Below are 20073 nucleotides of genomic sequence, written 5' to 3'. Positions count from 1 at the left end.
GAAGGTCAGTGGGAGCAAAATTGCTTTCCTAGTATTATATGACGACGACATATTACTTATCGGAAATGACATTCCTATGTTGAACTCTGTCAAGATTTGGCTTGGGAAATGTTTTTCGATGAAAGATCTAGGAGAAGCACAGTACATATTGGGCATCAAGATTTACAGAGATAGATCTAAAAAGATGATTGGACTTAGTCAAAGCACTTATATCAATAAGGTGCTTGATAGGTTCAAGATGGCGGACTCCAAGCGAGGCTACCTACCCATGTCTCATGGAATAACTCTAAGCAAGACTCAGTGCCCAAAAACACTTGATGAGCGTAGACGAATGAATGGGATTCCATATGCATCATTGATTGGTTCAATAATGTATGCTATGATATGTACACGCCCGGATGTTGCGTACGCACTCAGTGCTACGAGCAGATACCAGTCAGACCCAGGAGAGGCGCATTGGACTGCTGCCAAGAATATTCTGAAGTACCTGAAAAGGCACAAAGATGACTTCCTGGTCTATGGTAGAGATGATGAATTAATTGTTAAAGGCTATACGGACGCAAGTTTCCAAACCGACAAAGATGATTTCAGATCACAGTCTGGGTTTGTCTTCTGCCTCAACGGGGGTGCAGTAAGCTGGAAAAGTGCTAAGCAAAGCACCATTGCGGATTCTACAACTGAAGCGGAGTACATTGCTGCACATGAAGCAGCAAAGGAAGCTATATGGCTAAGGAAGTTCATAGGTGAACTTGGTGTAGTCCCCTCCATTAAAGGACCAATAGCCCTGTATTGTGATAATAACGGAGCTATTGCACAGGCAAAGGAGCCTAGACACCACCAGAGAGTCAAGCATGTACTTCGTAGATTTCACCTTCTACGAGAGTTCGTTGAAAGAAAAGAAGTCGAGATAAACAAGATTGGAACTGATGACAACATATCAGATCCATTGACTAAACCTCTGCCGCAGGCGAAGCACAACTCGCACACTGCAGCTATGGGAATCAAGCATATTGGAGAATGGCTTTGATATCCCTGTTTAATGTTTTAAAGTTTTAGAGTTTAAATCTTTGTAAAACATTATTGGTTAATCATTCACAATAAATGAAAGAATTCATTTTTCCATTTAATTTGTGGTTTATTAAATGATGAGTCCCTTCAATTTGACGATATATTCAAGATAGACTGTCAGGACCAGTCCTGTGACTAAGAAATGCCTATCAAGTGAACTTGAATGTCAAAGGTTGAAAATGGTCCCTAGTCGGAGTTTTCTATAAAATTGGACGCATAGAAAACGTTAGACGACTAGAATGCAAGATGACTAGTAGTTCTGTTTCTTGAACTATGTGGACATGGCAATGTCATAATCATTTGCATAGATACTTACTTTGGGAAGACTAGTATCGGACAAGACCTATGAAACTTTACTGTAAGAGATAAAAATCTGTCATAAGTAAATTTCATTAAAATTATTAGACAGTAAATCCTCAATACCTGAGTGATTTGAGATTACTTGTTTGAGAACTGGTTGCTTTGACGTTGACCAACCGTCGCACCGTAAAAGGAGGCTATAAAGGCAACGCTCAGGTAATCACCTATCAAACGAAGTCTAATCTCAAGATCGCAAGATTGGGATTGTCCTCCCATACATCGGGATGAGATGCTTAAAAGTTGTACAAGGCCACTCGGAGAGCTAGAAACTGTGAAATGCATGGCCGTGCTCGGATGAATCATAGGCTATGATTATCTGTTTATTTGATCAGTTGAACTCTGAAACCGAGGAACACCTCTGGACATAATAAGGATGACAACTCTTACCTTATGTTCAAGAGCAAGCATCGAGCGACAAAGGAATTAGGTAATGCACACTTGTCCCTAAGGACAAGTGGGAGACTGAAGGAAATAATGCCCTTGGTCCAAGTATGCATTCAATGTTGAGTCTAATAAATGCGGTTCAGTATTAATTAACAAGTTAATAATTCAGTGAGATCAAGTGAGCTGAATGCCTAACTAAAGGCCGCTTCAGTTCAAGTGGAATTAATGATATTAATCCACAGCTTACTCTTGACTGAACCCGTAGGGTCACACAAATAGTACGTAAACGGATCAAGTATTTAATGGCATTAAATACTCCATCTATGGATATTCGGAATCGACGGATCTTGGTTTCAGTGGGAGCTGAGATCGTCACAGGCAAGAAATGAATACTCTGGAAACGATGATATTGCCGGAAACGGAAATATGGATCGTATCGGAAATATAAATATTATCCAAGTCGTAGATGTTGCCAGAAACGGAAACATGGTACGTATCGGAAAATATTATCGGAAATGGAAATATTGCCGGAATCGGAAATATTGCCGGAAACGGAAATATTGTAAGAATCGGAAATATTATCGGAATTGGAAAATAATTCCGGAAACGGAAATATTAAATATTTGTTCGAAACGGAAATTGATTCCGGAATCGGAAATATTAAATATTGTTCGTATCGGAAATGAATTCCGGAACCGGGAAATTAATCGGAAGCGTATCGTACGAATAAACATCGGACGAGCTTGCTAGACGCAAGGCCTAGCACGAAGCTAGGCCCAACGCCTAGCAAAGCCCGCGCGCGACCAAAGCAAGCAAAGCCCAAACGCGAGAGCAAGGCCAGCAGGCGCGCGCCACTCGTGGGCTGCGAGCACTTGCTGGGCCTGGGCTCAGCGCGCGCGCGCGCATAGCGCCCCTCGTGGGCTGCTGCGCCTGCGTAAGTGTTTGTGCTTGCGTACGAAACCTTGATCGGTTAGGATTCGTATAAGATTGATTTCCTAAGTCTACTGGATAAATTAAGTGATTGAATTTTAGATTAATTCAGATTCACTAAATCGTTTCCTAGTAGGATTCTAATATCCGATACCCATGCCCTATAAATAGGTGATCAATGCTCACAATTTATATCGAGTATTCAAGTATTCAAAGTGATTTTTGAGAGCAAAAATTCAGTCATACACTTGCCTATATGTGCCGAAAATTCTAAGTACCTTAAGGGCGATCCTAGTTGGTCAAGCTTAAGGCGGATCCGGATGTGCTGTGGACTATCTACGGAGGGACGACGCTTGGAGTCCTAAAGACTTGTTCTTGTTCGGTTCGGGCGCAGCTAGGGAAGGCACGCAACAAAGAGTATGCATCTAAAGTATGCTAAATGATTATGTGTAAATAATATGCTTTTCTGGCTTTATGGTTTTTCCGCATGATTTATGAATTGTCATATGTATCATAACCTAACACCAGGAGGGGTCAATTCTGATAGAATTCCACATTCTTTCAGATGGTCATCAAATTCATAGCTCAGATATTCACCGCCTCTATCATACCGCAGTGCCTTAATCTTCTTGCCTAATTGATTCTCTACTTCACTCTGAAATTCCTTGAATTTATCAAAGGATTCAGACTTATGCTTCATTAGGTAGACATAACCATATCTACTGAAGTCATCAGTGAAAGTGATAAAGTAGCTGAAACCACCTCTAGCATTTGTACTCATTGGTCCACATACATCTGTATGGATTAAACCCAATAGTTCAGTTGCTCTTTCTCCAACTTTAGAGAAAGGTTGCTTTGTCATTTTGCCAAGTAAACATGATTCGCACTTACCATAATCCTCTAAGTCAAATGGTTCTAGAATTCCTTCCTTTTGAAGTCTTTCCATTCGTTTCAAGTTAATATGGCCTAATCGACAATGCCACAGATACGTGAGATCTGAATCATCCTTTTTGGCCTTTTTGGTATTTATGTTATAAACTTGTTTGTCGTGATCTAATAAATAAAGTCCATTGACTAATCTAGCAGATCCATAAAACATCTCTTTAAAATAAAACGAACAACTATTGTCTTTTATTAAACAGGAAAATCCCTTAGCATCTAAGCAAGAAACTGAAATGATGTTTTTAGTAAGGCTTGGAACATGGAAACACTCTTCTAGTTCCAAAACTAGCTCAGAGGGCAACGACAAATAATAAGTTCCTACAGCTAATGCAGCAATCCGTGCTCCACTTCCCACTCTTAGGTCGACTTCACCCTTGCTTAACTTTCTACTTCTTCTTAGTCCCTGAGAATTGGAACATAAGTGTGAGCCACAACCTGTATCTAATACCCAAGAAGTTGAATTAACAAGTGTACAGTCTATAACGAAAATACCTGAAGATGGAACGACTGTTCCGTTCTTATGATCTTCCTTTAGCTTCAAGCAATCTCTCTTCCAATGCCCCTTCTTCTTGCAGTAGAAGCATTCGGATTCAGAAGTGGGTTGACTGACCTTCCTCTTTTCAGACTTGGCGCCAATTTTCTTAGTTGGGCTGGCCTTGTTGCCACCTTTCTTAGCATTCCTCTTCTTTCCAGATTTCTTGAACTTGCCCCCACGCACCTTAAGCACATCTTGCTTATCACTTTTGAGCGTCTTTTCAGCGGTCTTCAGCATACCGTGAAGCTCAGTGAGCGTTTTGTCCAGACTATTCATACTGTAGTACAGTTTGAACTGATCATACCCGTTATGAAGAGAATGGAGGATGGTGTCTACAGCCATTTCCTGAGAGAATTGCTGATCCAGCCGACTCATATTCTCAATGAGTCCAATCATTTTGAGAACATGTGGACTTACGGGCTCGCCTTTCTTAAGCTTGGTCTCAAGAATTTGCCTATGAGTCTCGAATCTTTCGACTCGAGCCAGATCTTGGAACATGTTCTTCAACTAACTGATGATTGTGAAAGCATCTGAGTTGATGAACGTTTTCTGCAGATCTGCACTCATGGTGGCGAGCATTAGAAATTTCACATCCTTGTTGGCATCAATCCAACGATTGAGGGCTGCCTGAGTGACCCCTTCGCCTGCCGCTTCGGGCATCGCCTCTTCCAGGACATACTCCTTTTCTTCCTGCATAAGAACTATTTGCAAGTTCCTTTTCCAGTCAAGGAAGTTTTTCCCGCTCAACTTCTCCTTCTCGAGAATTGATTGAATGTTGAATGAATTGTTGTTTGCCATAATTAAAACTACAATTGAAAAGAATAAACAAATAAATAACCATTCACAGTTTCTCTTAATAAACTTAAATTCTAGCATACATGCATAATTCAATGTTCATTAAGAATTTTATTCAAGTTATGTGTTCCGGCAGGTGTGAATAAAATGATTCCAAGATCCTAAAATCCATTGAAGAATTAAGCACATTATGTATTTAGACTTAATTCTAAAATCTTTTAGGTAAGCAAAAGCCTTTTGCTAATAGTCTAGAAACTATTCTTGGTTGATAGGCACGTCTAAGAACTTATTAGGTAAACCTATCGATTTTGCCACGACATAAAAGGACTCCTTACTTATATCGTTGAGTTTCACCAAAACTAACATGTACTCACAATTATTTGTGTACCTTACCCCTTTAGTATCGATAAGTAACACCTAGCTATGGCGGAAAACTATTACTAAGATCGATGAAGAAAGGATATCCAAGTAAGTGTTATTTTGGCATGGCACCTTTTAACTCAATTTTTAAGTTTGGAGCTTAAGGCTCTTACTATGTTGGTTAGATTTTAAGTGAACTAAAATCCTTAATCATGCAACATAATCAAGCTTTGATCTCATGCATATTTAAGACATATTTAAAAGCAATAAATAACTTAAAACATGCATAAGATAAATGTGATCTAGTATGGCCCGACTTCATCTTGATGCTTCAACTTCAAAGTCCGTCTTGAAAATCTCCGTGGGAGGCACCATTTTCTTCAAATAGGATAAGCTATAATTAAACTAATTACAACTATTTGATGGTACGCAGATCATATTTGAATTGAAAAACAATTTTGGTACTTTAGACCAATTACATTCAAATTAATGGTACGCAGACCATATTTTCTATCCGATTTGGGCCATACTAGTCACTTCATAACCTGCAAAACAGTACATATACAATATATACCATTCACCCATTCATTATCATGAATGGCCCATATAGCTGGTTAGTAAAACACGTTATGCATCACATAAATATTTGCAGCAATTAATCAAGGGCACCAATAATCTACCAATTATTCAGTCCTTATTAATTCTAATCAAGTTGTTTAACCTTAAGGGATTTGTAGACCTAATCAAGAGTTTATGACTAAAAATGCTCCCACTTAAACCAATAAATTCATATGCTTTACTAATTTTAAACATAAAAATGTATTTCTAGTCTAACCGGAAACATACAAATTTAATTAAAATTTAAAGCTCATATAAATTTATAATCGAATCCATTAATTTAATTTATTTCAGTTAAATTAAACGAATTTAAATTAATTCAAGATTTAATTTTAGTAAAATAATTAGTATAAATAAAATTTATAATAATTATAATATTCAAAATTAAAATCCAAGAAAACAATTAAATTTTGAATTTTAAAATTAATTAAAATCATTTCCGAACTGAAAATTAAAATTAAAATTTAAAACTCGACAATCGTAACATGACGAGCACTTGGGCTTGCGCCCAAGCCCCATCGATTGCACGACCATCGTTGGCCCATGGCACGTCATCGCAGCAGCCACGCGCAAACGCAGCAAGCCAAGCTACGCTTGCGCGCAGCCTGCCCGCCCATCGCACCGCAGCAGCAACGATGTGCTCGCTCGCTTGCTCGCGCAAGCATGCGCTCGAGGCCACGCGTGTTGGCGCGCTGAGCTGCGATTGCTGGGCGACCAGCTCTCGCCGTCGCGCGCGCGCGCCTCTGCTTGTACCGTGCTATCGCTGCTCGCCCATCGCCCACATGCGCGCAGCGCTCGACACAAGGCAGGGCTGCTGCCTTGTGCTCGCGCGCCATCGCCTTGCTCGCTGCATTCGTACCGCATGGGCGACGAGCTCCCTTGCTCGTCGTCTCATGCCCGCACTATACAACACCCCTTAAGGGTAAAACGTAGCGTCCATTGCTTTGTGCGTGCAAGTTTTATGAGCGATTGCATAAAAATTTAAAATTTTTAATTCAAAATTAATGACAAATTAATAAAATATATTAATTTCATAATTTTAGGGCGAAAAATCGAAAATTTATTAATCAATTAATTTCCGATTAACATGGATTCAAATCTAGGTCATAAAAATTTAAAATTTAACACAAATTAACAATTTTTATGGTGGTTTTTAATCATAGGTATCTAATTAAATTATTAATTAATTATGAAAATCAAATCAATTCTAAATTATTAGAATTTTCAACAAATTAATTATAATTACAAATTAGATTGCATAATTAACAAGGCTAGGCATTCAAACTTGTTAAACATATACAGTAGGTCAATCAATAATTCAAGATTTATCAACAAGAATCGCAAATATTTAATTTAACATCTTAAATTTACAAACTTTTGCGTTCGAAAAACTAAAACCTCCGAAAAGTCATAGTTAGGCTTCGAATTTGCGAATTCTGGGTTTCGGCGAAAAAACACCATTTTTGTCAAAATTTGAGAATGCCTTTTACATGCGGAATTGACACAAAAATTACTCGATTTGGATGAGTAACGAAGAAACTGCCGAAAAACTGCGTACATATAATTAAATAAACGCAATTTGCAATTAATTAACAATTACGAAAATTAATCCTTGCAAATTTGTGAAATTTAACCATGTTATGCAATTTAGATTATGAAATAATAAGAGGCTCGTGATACCACTGAGAGGTTATGATACATATGACAAAACATAAATCATGCGGAAAAACCTTAATGCCAGGAAACATATTATTTACACATAATCATTTAGCATAATTTAGGAGCATACACTTTGTAGCGTGCCCTCCCTAGCTGCGCCCGAACCGAACAAGAACAAGTCTTTAGGACTCCAAATGTCGTCCCTCCGTAGATAGTCCACAGTACGTCCGGATCCGCCTCAAGTTAGACCAACTAGAATCGCCCTTAAGGTTACTAGGAATTTCGGCTATTGTGTTTGCAAGTGTATGGCTGATTTTGCTTTCAAAAACTTACCCTTTGAATACTTCAATTGTGTCTCTAAATAATGACCCTAGGCACTTATTTATAGAGGTATGGAAAGGGAACTGGAATCCTACTAGGATACGAATTAATTAAACTTAGAATCCTATAAGAACTCTAATTAATTAATTTATCCTTTTAGGAATAGGAATTTAATCATATACCAAATCCTAATAGCTTTAGGAATCTAGCATGAACACAAACACACACACACGCACGGCACCCACGAGGGCCGCCCATGCGCGTGCGTGCGAGCAGCAGCCCACGCCACGAGGCCCACACAGCCGTGGCCTTGGCGCGCGCTGGGCCTGCCTTGTGGTGGGCCTGGGCGCTGCCTTGGCTGGGTGTGTGGCGCGCGTTTGGCTTGCTGGGCGATGGCCCGGCTTCGTGCTGGGCCTTCGTCCGGCAGGCCTCGTCCGATGCTAATTCGTACGATACGCTTCCGATTAAATTCCCGGTTCCGGAATTCATTTCCGATACGAACAATATTTAATATTTCCGATTCCGAAATTATTTTTCGATTCCGATAATATTTTCGATTCTGACAATATTTCCGTTTTCGGCAATATTTTCGATTCCGGCAATATTTCCATTTCCGATAATATTTTCCGATACGTACCATGTTTCCGTTTCCGGCAACATCTACGACTTGGATAATATTTATATTTCCGATACGATCCATATTTCCGTTTCCGGCAATATCAGCGTTTCCGGAGTATTCATTTCTTGCTTGTGACGATCTCAGCTCCCACTGAAACCAAGATCCGTCGATTCCGAATATCCATAGATGGAGTATTTAATGCCATTAAATACTTGATCCGTTTACGTACTATTTGTGTGACCCTACGGGTTCAGTCAAGAGTAAGCTATGGATTAATATCATTAATTCCACTTGAACTGAAGCGGCCTCTAGCTAGGCATTCAGCTCACTTGATCTCACTGAATTATTAACTTGTTAATTAATACTGAACCGCATTTATTAGACTTAACATTGAATGCATACTTGGACCAAGGGCATTATTTCCTTCAAGTCCGAGTCATCACCAGCCGTAATGTCAATCACAGGCTCCTTGCCCCTGTTTCGGCTCCGGTAACGCTCCAGATCCCGATCCAGCTCTGTCCCGGGAGTACCAGACTCCTGCTCCGAGATACGAAGAGTGCCAGGGGAAGGATAAACTCCCTGCTGAGGGGAAGGGTACTGATAAGGCGGCATCATCCCCATGAACTGGTGCGGTGCCCCAAACATCTGAGCCTGACGCATCCTCTCCATCTCCGACCAATAAGCCCAAGCATCCGCACCCCAAGGATGAGGACCGCTCTCTCCGAAGTAGTAACCAGGGGGAGGAACAAAAGGCCTCGAACTGCTCGCATCCCCAAAAGAATGCCTGGTGGGATCAGCATATACAAAAGAGGTAGCTCCCCTATCAGCATCAGAATGCCTCTGGAAAGTACTAGCACGGGACCCCTGTCCCAGATCCAAGCTTGGTCCTTCCTGCCTCAATGAAGTCTCAGGCTCCCTGTCAACGGAACCTCTGCGACCTCGACGGCGCTCCTATACACTAGTGGAAAAAACCCTGTTGAGGGGGGCATTTCGGGCTTGTTGAGGCGAACATGGTCCGCTTCAACAGAGGGGGCTTCAACAGGTCAGAGACATGTTGAGGCGGGCCAAGCGCGCCTCAAAAAAATATTTGTTTAGGCGGGCTTTTGAAAGCCCCCCACAACAGACCCATAAATAAGCTTAATAATTAACTCTCTGTCGAGGCGGGCTTGACAAATGCCCCCCATAACAGACCCACAAATCAACTATTGCCCGCCTCAACAGATTACGAATTGATACTTTTGGAGACAAAAATCTTAAAATACTATGAAAGTTTACATTTGCGCATGCTATTAAAGTTTTGGAGACAAAAATCTTGAAATACTTAACTTTTTTATTATTATTAATCAAATACGGAGTACATATGAGTTTCTATATTATCTTACAAAGTTGAATAAATCAAAGTACAAATATATGAAAAATCCAAACTAAGCAAATCGACAACTCCATTCAAAATGTATTTGTTTGCATATTCATTAGCTAATAAAATGAATCTCACAGCCATGACAAACCTGCAAAGAAAAAAAAAACCAGTAAGACACAATTTAATTAACAATAACAATTTTGCAAAAAAAAAAATTGAACAATAACAATAAAACAGAAAGTAGTAATAAAAAGTAGTAAAAAAAAAACGACAAGAAAACAAAACTCACCCATTTAGATCTAGATCCTAACGTTGGAGATGGATCTTTTTAACTGAAGATCGACCATCAATCCATAAGCAGAACAACAAATTTCACCAAAAAATTGAGTTAACTGCCGACATTAGCAAAGAAATCAAAACATCACCAAATCATGAACAAAGTAGAAAATAGAGCAAAAAACCAAATTCAATCAAAAATTAAATTGAAAAAATAAAAAAAAGGAGATTGGACCTTGTTAGCATCACCATGTCGAGAAAATAGGGAGGATGGTTCGAAGCTTTGGTTTCTCTATCTTTTGTGAACCGCAAACACGAACCGCAAACACGATTGGAGAGAAAACGCCACAGGGAATGAGATGGTTGAAGAATCCATGGTTATTTTTTTCAAGAAAAAATAAACCGCAATCTGTAAATGTATGAGTTGTAAAAAATAAATCACAATCTGTAAATCTAAATCGCAATTTGTAATTGTAATTGAGAAATAAGGTGATTTGAAATAAATCGCAAGAAAAAAAGATGAGAAGTGAGATGATTATGAAAAAATATCAAGGAAATAAGGAGAGAGAAGAAAAAACGGCCGGCCAAGGAAATAAGAAAAAACCCTAATTATAATGGAGGTGAGTTGGGTATTTGGGTATTACTTAATTGGGCTTTAAAATTCGCGGACTGAGACTCTGTTGAAGCGAGCAATAGAATGTTCGCTTCACAACCTTGAAACGGTTGAAGCGTACAACACTAAAGCCCGCCCCAATAGAGTTGTCTTGAGGAGAACAATTAAAAGCCCGCCTCGACATCTCTTTGAAATCTTTGACCCGCGTTGACTTAGGGTTGTTGAGGCGTGCTTTTAAATGCCCCCCTCAACAAGGGGGCTGTAACAGGGGTATTTTCCACTAGTGATACAAATTACAAATTTCAAGAATCAACATCCAAATTTTGGTTTTCTAGAATGCAAATTTCAAAGTCAAGAGAAGCACCTCTCTGTCCCGGCCAGAAAGATTCTGGGTCAGCTTGGCACAATGCCTCTTTAAAGAATCAATCAAAAGCATCCAGCGACGCACTCTCACCCGAGGCGCCTGCATACAAAATTCAAGATCAATTTCCAGATACAAGATTACAATCAATTTCAAGCAAACACAAGTACTTACAGCTGCATAATGCTCAGGTACAGCATCATACGATCTCCGGTGCGGAGGAAAAGCTACAGGGATGGTCACCTCCACCTGTTCCCCGTTCGAGTTCTCATAGCGGATGACCCTATCAGCATAGGGAATGTCCTCAAGATCAACCTCCTCCTCCTACATACAATCATCCAATCATACAATCAAACAAAGAATACAAGAATACAAAGTTCAAAAGCTCACCGGTAGTACGAAGCGTACAGGTGGAGCGAGTCTCCCCAGAAGGTCCTCATAGCGGCCCCTCCTATCTACAAAGTTCTCCCAAGGGAGGCAAACAGCATCACCAGCATTCAAGTAGAGTTGGGCGAGTTCATCGTCTGACGCCAACATGGACCCCGGTGGATCCTTAGGGACAAGCCTTTTCCCCGTACTGTGCTGAAGGGACACGCGCTCCCCCAAGTACCACATATGGCGATACACGCCCGGGAGCAAGACCTGCCTCGAAGACAAGAAATGGGCCTGAGCGGCCGAAACAGGTATAGGCGCGTCAGCAAAAGGACGCCAAACCACCTACAGAGTAGACAATTCAGGCAACTATACAATACAAATACAAGAGAACAAAACAGTACAAGAGTTTACCTCACTGATGAATAAAACCCGCCAAGTTCTGCGGGAGGCCGACAGAGGCACCCTCCTGCGCACCGCTCCTATCCAAGAGGCAGCATACGGGTAAGCCGCATCTCCAGTACGATCCGGCGCCAAAGTCGGGAAGTGCTCGTACATCCAAATCTTTCAAAAACAAGCAAAGCATCAGTCAAAATCAAGATACAAGCATACAAGTACAAGATACAAAGTACAAGGAGTCCCATATACCTCCAGCACACTCCACAAAGCAGCAATGCTCGGTTCTCCCTCGCCCTCGGGCGCAGTCCGAGAAGCCCACTTCATCTCATACAAGAGGTGGCCGTATGTAATACCACCTAGTTGAGCCTCGAAACAGCCCTCAAATCCTGCAAAGCTGTCAGGAAGCCGATGTGCACCCGGTTGTTCCTGCTCGGGGCCATCACTCTGCTCACCAGAGCCAAGAGGAAAAGTCGAACCCTCTGCTCCGCAGATATGCCTACACTACGGATGGCATCCATGATCACCGTCACAGAAGCATGAGTGTCATCATCCGCCAAATCAAAAACAAGGTCGAGCAAGTCCCTGGCGGTATTCGAGAACCACTTCATCCTAGAATCAAAAATCACGGTCCTCTCGGAAAAAGGAAGGCCCGTAATCATGGCGAACTCGAAGGGAGTAATGGTGATCTCCCCCCATGCCATATTAAAAGTGTTGGTGGTATCCCACCACCGCTCCAGCAAAGCCTGTAGCCGGGGTTTGATCCCCGTTCTCCTCGGAGTATCTCCCATGGCACGCCAGAAATCGACCAAGCCCGTCTGCAACCAGATGCTCATAGCCTCCTCGTCAGCACGGATGGCTCGAAAAACCTTCTGAAGGTCCGCCAAGTACCAAAAGGTGCGCAAAGGCTCTCCATCGGCCTATGGATGAACGAATCAGCTCAAAACCTATACAACTTCAGAACACAAATTCAAAGCACAGTACAAGACTCAGCAAGCCAGCGCGAGGCCGCTGAGACAAATGAAAGTCCGGTCGGAACACTAGATCGGAAGGACTCCAACCAGTGCCAACAAAGGCAGGTAGTCTCCAGGGAATCATGCCCCCCTCCGGCACATTTGTGGCAGCCGCTTCATCATCCGAAGCATCCTCCATAGCAACTCGAACCACTGAGCGTTTGGCAAGCTTTCTTCGAGTGTGACGAGGCATACTAAGTCATGCAAAATACAAAACATCAAGATTCTAAACTGGGGGCTATCCTATACTAGCCAGTACAAAAGTCAAAATGCAAAAAATCCCAGCGGCGGTACAGACCCGACCAGGGACCTCTACACCAACGCCTAGGCTATCCATGCCAAAGCAGGTATACATGTTCTACACCAATGCCTAGGCTATCCACGCCAAAGCAGGTATACAAATTCTACATCAACGCCTAGGCTACCCATGCCATAGCAGATATAAGTTCAAGAAAAAAAATTATACAAAATTCAAAAATTCAAGACTACAAGTGGCTATCAAACAATTTTCTACAAAATTCAAGAAGCCTACGATCATGCGAGCATCAAGTCAACAAGCATTTCAAAGTACAAAAAAAGCAACAATTTATGCGTTCGACTCCCAACGGACCCAAGCTCCAAGAAAGTCAGCCGAAATTTTAAAATCTCAAGGGCCAGTAAAAAGCTTTTGTTCCTAGTGAAGCACATCCCCAACAGATTAACTCCGGGTAGTCAAATTCAAAGTCCAAAAAATGCAACAATTTAGGCATTTGACTCCCAACGGACCCAAGCTCCAGGAAAGTCAGCCGAAATTTCAAAATCTCAAGGGCTAGTAAAAAGCTTTTGTCCCCAGTGAAGCACATCCCCAGCGGATTAACTCCGGGTATTCAAATTAAAAGTTCAAAATTCAAGAATTCGAAATTCAAAATTCAAAATTTTCAATGTCAAGCTCCGTCCTAACTCAAAGACGAAAGTACAATACAAGTACAAGCCGGAGTCGTCACAGCCGAACCGAGGTAGACTTTGTCCTTTTTTCTAACGCTTATTTTGTGCAGATACCGGCGTACAAAGAGTGGTCTTGATTGCAGAACATCTTGATCATTCTCCGTCCCAAGTCGAATACTTTGACTTGCGCTTTCCTAACCGAACGCTCAGTCAAAGTGGGGGCTTCTGTAGACACCTAATTTGTGTCTCCCCATTGGGATGATGACGATACCATTATCCTTGTTAGGTAATTGGAGCAACTCCGTGTGGAAATTCCAATTGCTAAAAGCATGTCCAAAATCCAAGAGCCAAAATCCAATCCCCGAGGTCGTTCCCCTTCCGGAACTCGGTACAAAATACAAATTTCAAAAATCAAGTTCAAAATCCAAGTACAATCTCACCTAATGGACTATCCCATTGGTTTTACAAGGCCTTTTCCACTCAAAATCATATAAGGCAAGTCAAATTCGGGCGCCGACCCACAAAACCGAGCGAGGCGGGCCTCGTCCCGTAAAACCGAATTCAAAAACCCGAAACGGCTTATTTTTAGACGAAAGCTAAGCCTTAATCCCCAAGCAATCACTACGTGCCAATTTCGTACAATTCGTAAAATGGTACAGCAATACAATCCAAAAGCAAGGACGGCATCTTTCCGTCGTTTTTGGCAGCATCCACGCCACGTCACCAGCACTGGGCGCTACCAGCTGCGTCGACGCTGGCAATGGCTGGCGTTTAGCAGCAAACTCCCCTATAAATACCCCTAATTCTGAGCAGTTTTAGGAGGCAAAATCGACATACAACGTCGTAATACAAAAATTGCACCTCAAAATTCAATACAAAAATCAATACAAAATCCTCCAAAAACACCATACAATCTTCAAGCTTTAAGCAATTGGGAGTTCTAATCGGAAAGCTTGCCTAAACCTAACTAGGTAATTCCGAACCCAACCCTAACCTATTCAATGTTGCTTTGATTTTCTATTTCAAAATGATTAGTAAGTTGGCATTTTTACTCTTAAAAATGTCACTTGCAACAATCATACATTTCTTCAAAATCCAAACTTTTCAAAATACAAAAATGCAAACTTTCAAGATTCAAGGATGTTCAAAGTTGTTTGTAATCACTTCTTTGAACTAGAATCATTTTCAAACATGGAGTAATCAAAGATGATGCCTTTCTAACTTTTAAAGGTTTAGTCTTTGAGATTCAAGACTCCATTTTTCAATATACAAGTTCAAGTTTTCAAATTTCAAGATCCAACAATGTTTAGGGTTGCTCATGACTACTTCCCTAAACTAGGATTCTTTCAAAGTAAGAGCACATCAAAGATCTAACCTTTTCAACATTAAAAGGCCCAATCTTTGAGATTCAAGTCTCTTAACTTCAATATTTCAAGTTCAAGTTCAACATTTCAAGTTCAAGTTCAAGTATTTCAAGTTCAATATTTCAAGTTTCAAGCTTTCAAGTTCAAGTTCTATATGCAAAATCTAGGATACTTTGGGGTGAGAAACTTCTCCCAAGTTGAGATTTTTGGCTTTGAATTCGTGTCGAACGCACTTATTTTCAAGTAGCCGTTTGGCGTACAGATTTCATGTCCCAAGTTCAAATTTCAATATTGCAATTTCAATTATGCACCTTTCAATTCCGCACTCTCAATAATGCATTTCAATTCCGCACATTCAATTATGCAACTTTACTTGCCTAGTCCTTCTAGGCAATGTGGACCTACTCCCTAGTCCATTTTTAGGGGGTCTTGTATTTACTAATTCCGCACTTATTTACTATTGTGATGTTGCTTTAATTTGCTTTATTGCTTTCATCACCGCACATGCTAAATACAACAAAATGCAAGGTTACATCACGCTTAACAAAGATAATTTCTTGGACAAACCGATCTTAGGTTCCCTTAAATTAACTTAAAGCAAAGTGATCACAATACAAAGTAGAAATTCAATTTGTTCTAAATTCAAACCCACATAGTCTAAACTAGGGTATTTTCGAAAATGTTGTGCCACGTACTTGAATAATTTCTAAAGCTCGCGGAATAAGCATCTCGTTCCCGTGCCCGGATCTCACCCATCCGTTTCGAAGATTCAAAGCCTTATCCAAATCGAGTCACTCTTGGTCTTTCCAAACGGGACCCTAAAATAATGTTTGGTGGCGACTCCTTCAAGATCCAAAAATTCAAAGGTTTCTAAAAACCGCCCCCTTGTAGGGAAAAAGGGCAATTCGAGCCCGAGCGAAAATACCCCCTACATCTCTCCTCTTTCTTTTTAAACCTAAAGTGTGGGTATTGACTACCCTTCCTCTACGCCTCCTACCCTTGTCCGCCGAGACTCTTGCTGAGTGCATCACCTCCGGTGACCTATGAAGCAAGTATAATTTCCGATCTATGACGGTGCACAAAGATGATGAAGTTCTGATGGTCGTGGCACAAACCCCGAAATACTTCCCCAATTATAGACTCCCGACATCGCTCCATCTAAACTACAAGATCTATTTTCATCCTTGACACCAACTATATATCAGATCAGTACTTCATCAATATATCCTCTCGATTCTTTTAATTTTTTGTTTTTCCACCTATTTTCAACTCTGTTTCTGCAAATTCCAAAATCCCTCTGTTTTCTCTCGTCTTTTTCTTCCATAAATCAAAACGATGAGAGATAAAATCAAACCATACTATCACAATGAAGATCTTACATCGGGATTACATTCGCGGCAGCATTGGCAGCATCAAGGAGAGAGTTTTTTTAGTATAGTTGTTAGTTCAATTGTTTTTCCTATTAAATTTGGTGTAATTTGGGAGAGTATACTTATAGTCGTAGTAGGAAATACGAATTAGGGGTTTTTTTCATGAGTTAATAATGATAGCAATTATTATGATGGTTAATTTGATGATCCATGAATAACAGTGATCAATTAAGTGAAAGATCGGATGGGAGATTGATGATTATCTTCAAGATTGTTACTCTGTATTTGTTAATTTAAGAATTCTTGATTGTTTAATTTTTATATAAAATATGAATTTTTTTGTTTGATTTGTCTTTAGTTTGTGTACACTATTAAAAACTTTTCTAATTCGTTTGTTTGTTTTCTTGCAGATCAATGTAGTTTTTTATTTTTGGGAAGTGAAGAATTGCATTTGTAGACTTGTAAATAAATGGTGATCAAGCAAGATAATTTGGTCTTTTCTTGATCCTTTTTTATTTTATTCGTGTTGTGCAAAGTTAAAGTTACAAGCAGTTGCGTGCTAGCGGGCTGGTTAAGAGCTGCTAGAGGATTGTCGGAGGGTTGTTAGGTGCAGTTATGATTCAAATCTCAAGTTGAAGTTGTACCTGATATGCTTGCTGAATATATTTATAACCCGTGGATGCGAAGGAATTGGAAATTTTATCCCAAGGTTGCAAAACTCCTGATGTAAGCTTCAACAAGATATGTTAAAGGTAGCATGTATATCTAGTGGCCATCAAGTGCAAATAATGCTTAATTGTTAGCTCTTGAGGTGTAAAACAACTTCTTGTTGTTTGTTCTTTTTGCTTTTGTGGCTTTGGGATTGTTATATATTGTTAGGCTTATTTAACAGTTAAGTATGATAACCGCTCTATATCCCTTCTCCATTTATTGTTTTTAAGGAGGGTATATAAAGCGCCTTTCTTAAACCATTGTAATTTATGACTAGGCATATAAAGCGCCTCTTCCAACTTCTTTATAAACTTTATAAAGCGTTGAGCAGAAGATCGCCTCTAAAGCACTTTATAAAGTCTATTCTAACAACTCTATATTCCATTTTTGTAGTAGTGCCTAAGCCTAAAACAAGTTGTATACACGGTGACCTTGCATGGAAATAGATAATCAACAGTACTTCGCTCAGTAAGGTATCCAAAACTAAAGTCGCGCGGTAAAAATAAAAAACGTGCAGAATCGACCCTACCTGGCCAAATATTGAAGCTATTTCCTACTAGAATAAATCTCAGACGATATGAGTTCAGAGTCTTTTCTCCCAGTAACCACAGGGGGAGGCCGCCTATCCTCCTCACTATCTGAAGAACTTGGGGAGTCATCTTCAAGCTCCTCTCTCAGAGGTGGAGTCCGAGATTCTATACTCTTTCGTCCCCCTCGAGGACGGGGCATTATCATTTTTCTTTGTTCGAGCAATGACTTCCCGCATAAGGGAACAAGACGTTTGAATTAAAAGGACATTTAGTCAACCGTGGCCTCGCATTAAGTATTGGCCAAGTGGCTTTGAAAGAGAAAAATATGCCGCCCCCGAGACTTTAAAGACAAGAAGACAAGAAAACTCAAAAGTTAGAAAACCAAGAAATAACACTAAAGAGTTTACCTGTGAAGATTAAAAGCCAAAAAACAATTGATTCTGGTCTCTAACAAATAGAACGACTTCACAAAACTTAAGAGCTGCGCGAAAATCAAGAACACGCGAAGAACACTTCAAACTTTGTCGAGGAAAGAACTCTTCAAAAAACTTCTCTCACTTAAGGTCTCAAGGGGTGGAAACAAATGAAAGAGAAAAGCATACGGAGACTCTCATATTATTATAATTAAGAAATTATAAAGGTCATGTCATACAACACATGTCGCACAAAGGCATTCAAGGGTCAAAACATCAATCAAGAAAAGCACGCTATGTGGAACCCTCATATACTCTTGTTGAGGGGCAAATGATGTAGCATAAAACACGTGGGACACTCATATTATGACACGTGGCACCGCTGAGAAAAAACATACTCAAACCGCTCTTATCAAAAGCCCACAGCCGGAACTCAAGATGAGTTGAAGGGCTGATCCAAAGCCCAAACAGTTAGAGGCCTACTAAGCCTTGTAAGATTTTTGATGACAAAAGTCACGTGTACCTTCCAGAATAGGCAGCCAATTAGATAGCTAGATTTTGGGCACAATTACCAAAACCCTAGTCATATAAATAGTCCAATTCCTATGAGGAAATGACACATTCAATTCATTCTCACTTAACATTCCTATTATGTTCTTCCTTCTCTCTAAAACTTTCTCTCTTACAAATACTTACTTAAGCATCGGAGGAAATATTCCTACGGGAATATTCTTATTTTGCAGGTTGTCAGAAAATCGGTCCAGGAAATACCAGATACCTCCTTTGAAGGGTGAACACATCAGCACCAGGAAAAACCCCACATTAGTAACTGTAAAAATATTTATGAAACAGAGGTAGTACTCTATATCACTTACAAGTATTTTCTTTAATGTATAATTACTTTATTGATAGATAGCCATACGACATCTACAAGATAATTTAATAGAAGTCTAACAAATACATACTCCCTCCGTCCCGGAATACTTGACCTGTTTTCCTTATCGGGTCGTCCCTTAATACTTGACCTGTTTCTAAAAATGGAAATATTATAACAATATTATATTATTTCTCACTCCACCCCTATTAACCCACCTACCCCCCACTCCATACAAAAAATAATTAAAAATTCAACCCCTACTCTCCCCCAACCCCACCCCTTTACACATTTCCCACTAACTACATTAAAATAATACTCCACTATCAACTACTACCTATTAAATTAAATAAGTCAATTCAAGTCCCTTAAACTCTGTGCCGGTCAAACCGGGTCGAGTATTCCGGGACAGAAGGCAAATTGAATCAAATAAATATTTCGTTCATAAAAAATACGGTCATTGAATAGACCTTGCCTTGTAAAATGTCTCCCGTATATAAAACTGAAACATACGCCTTTTCATAGAGAGGATCTAACAAAATGCATTGTTGTAGCCACGAAGATGATTTCCACTTGGTTCTTCTGAGAGTATTTGAAATATTGATGTATGTTTCGATTTCGCATAAAATTATTATCGACGAACTCATTCTACATATATACGGAGTACATTGCGAGGAAAGAGAAACCAAATAAACATACTAAAACTTACTCCTGACACCATAAAGACTAACAAATACTACCTCCGTTTCTGAAAGTTCTTTACGCTTTGGAAAATGTGTCCAAAGTATAAAAACTTTGACCGTAAATTCTCACCTTTATATACATCAAAACATTACAGGTAAGATTTTGTCAGATTGGTCTCGGTATGTATTTTCATAATATCAATTTTTTATAATTTTTTCACA

The 20073-nt window shown here is 40.0% G+C and overlaps 1 protein-coding gene and 1 long non-coding RNA gene across 4 annotated transcripts; one reads left to right on the top strand and one right to left on the bottom strand.

Moving 5' to 3' along the window:
• Window positions 1-9887: 9887 nt before the first annotated feature.
• LOC130470490 (uncharacterized) lies at window positions 9888-16151 on the bottom strand. Of its 3 annotated transcripts, none has more exons than XM_056840708.1 (8): window positions 12222-16151; window positions 11988-12137; window positions 11592-11918; window positions 11376-11525; window positions 11205-11303; window positions 10463-10636; window positions 10241-10343; window positions 9888-10099 (listed from the first exon to the last, which is right to left on the bottom strand). In XM_056840708.1, the coding sequence occupies exons 1-6, from the start codon at window positions 12294-12296 to the stop codon at window positions 10520-10522; spliced, it is 918 nt and encodes a 305-aa protein (XP_056696686.1). In that variant the 5' UTR covers window positions 12297-16151; the 3' UTR covers window positions 9888-10099; window positions 10241-10343; window positions 10463-10519. The 3 variants fall into 3 exon arrangements, with proteins under 3 accessions (XP_056696686.1, XP_056696687.1, XP_056696688.1); XM_056840709.1 differs by having other exon boundaries at window positions 11610-11918; XM_056840710.1 differs by having other exon boundaries at window positions 11592-11843.
• A 418-nt stretch (window positions 16152-16569) lies between these two features.
• LOC130470491 (uncharacterized) lies at window positions 16570-17723 on the top strand. Its single transcript, XR_008930936.1, has 2 exons — window positions 16570-16710; window positions 17051-17723. It is a non-coding gene; the product is annotated as an uncharacterized lncRNA (long non-coding RNA).
• The last annotated feature ends 2350 nt before the right edge of the window (window positions 17724-20073 follow it).

Source organism: Spinacia oleracea, chromosome 3 (assembly GCF_020520425.1).
Source record: "Spinacia oleracea cultivar Varoflay chromosome 3, BTI_SOV_V1, whole genome shotgun sequence".
Lineage (NCBI taxonomy): Eukaryota > Viridiplantae > Streptophyta > Magnoliopsida > Caryophyllales > Amaranthaceae > Spinacia > Spinacia oleracea.
Note: the sequence above shows the minus strand (reverse complement) of the source record. Positions and strands in the feature narration are given on the sequence as shown.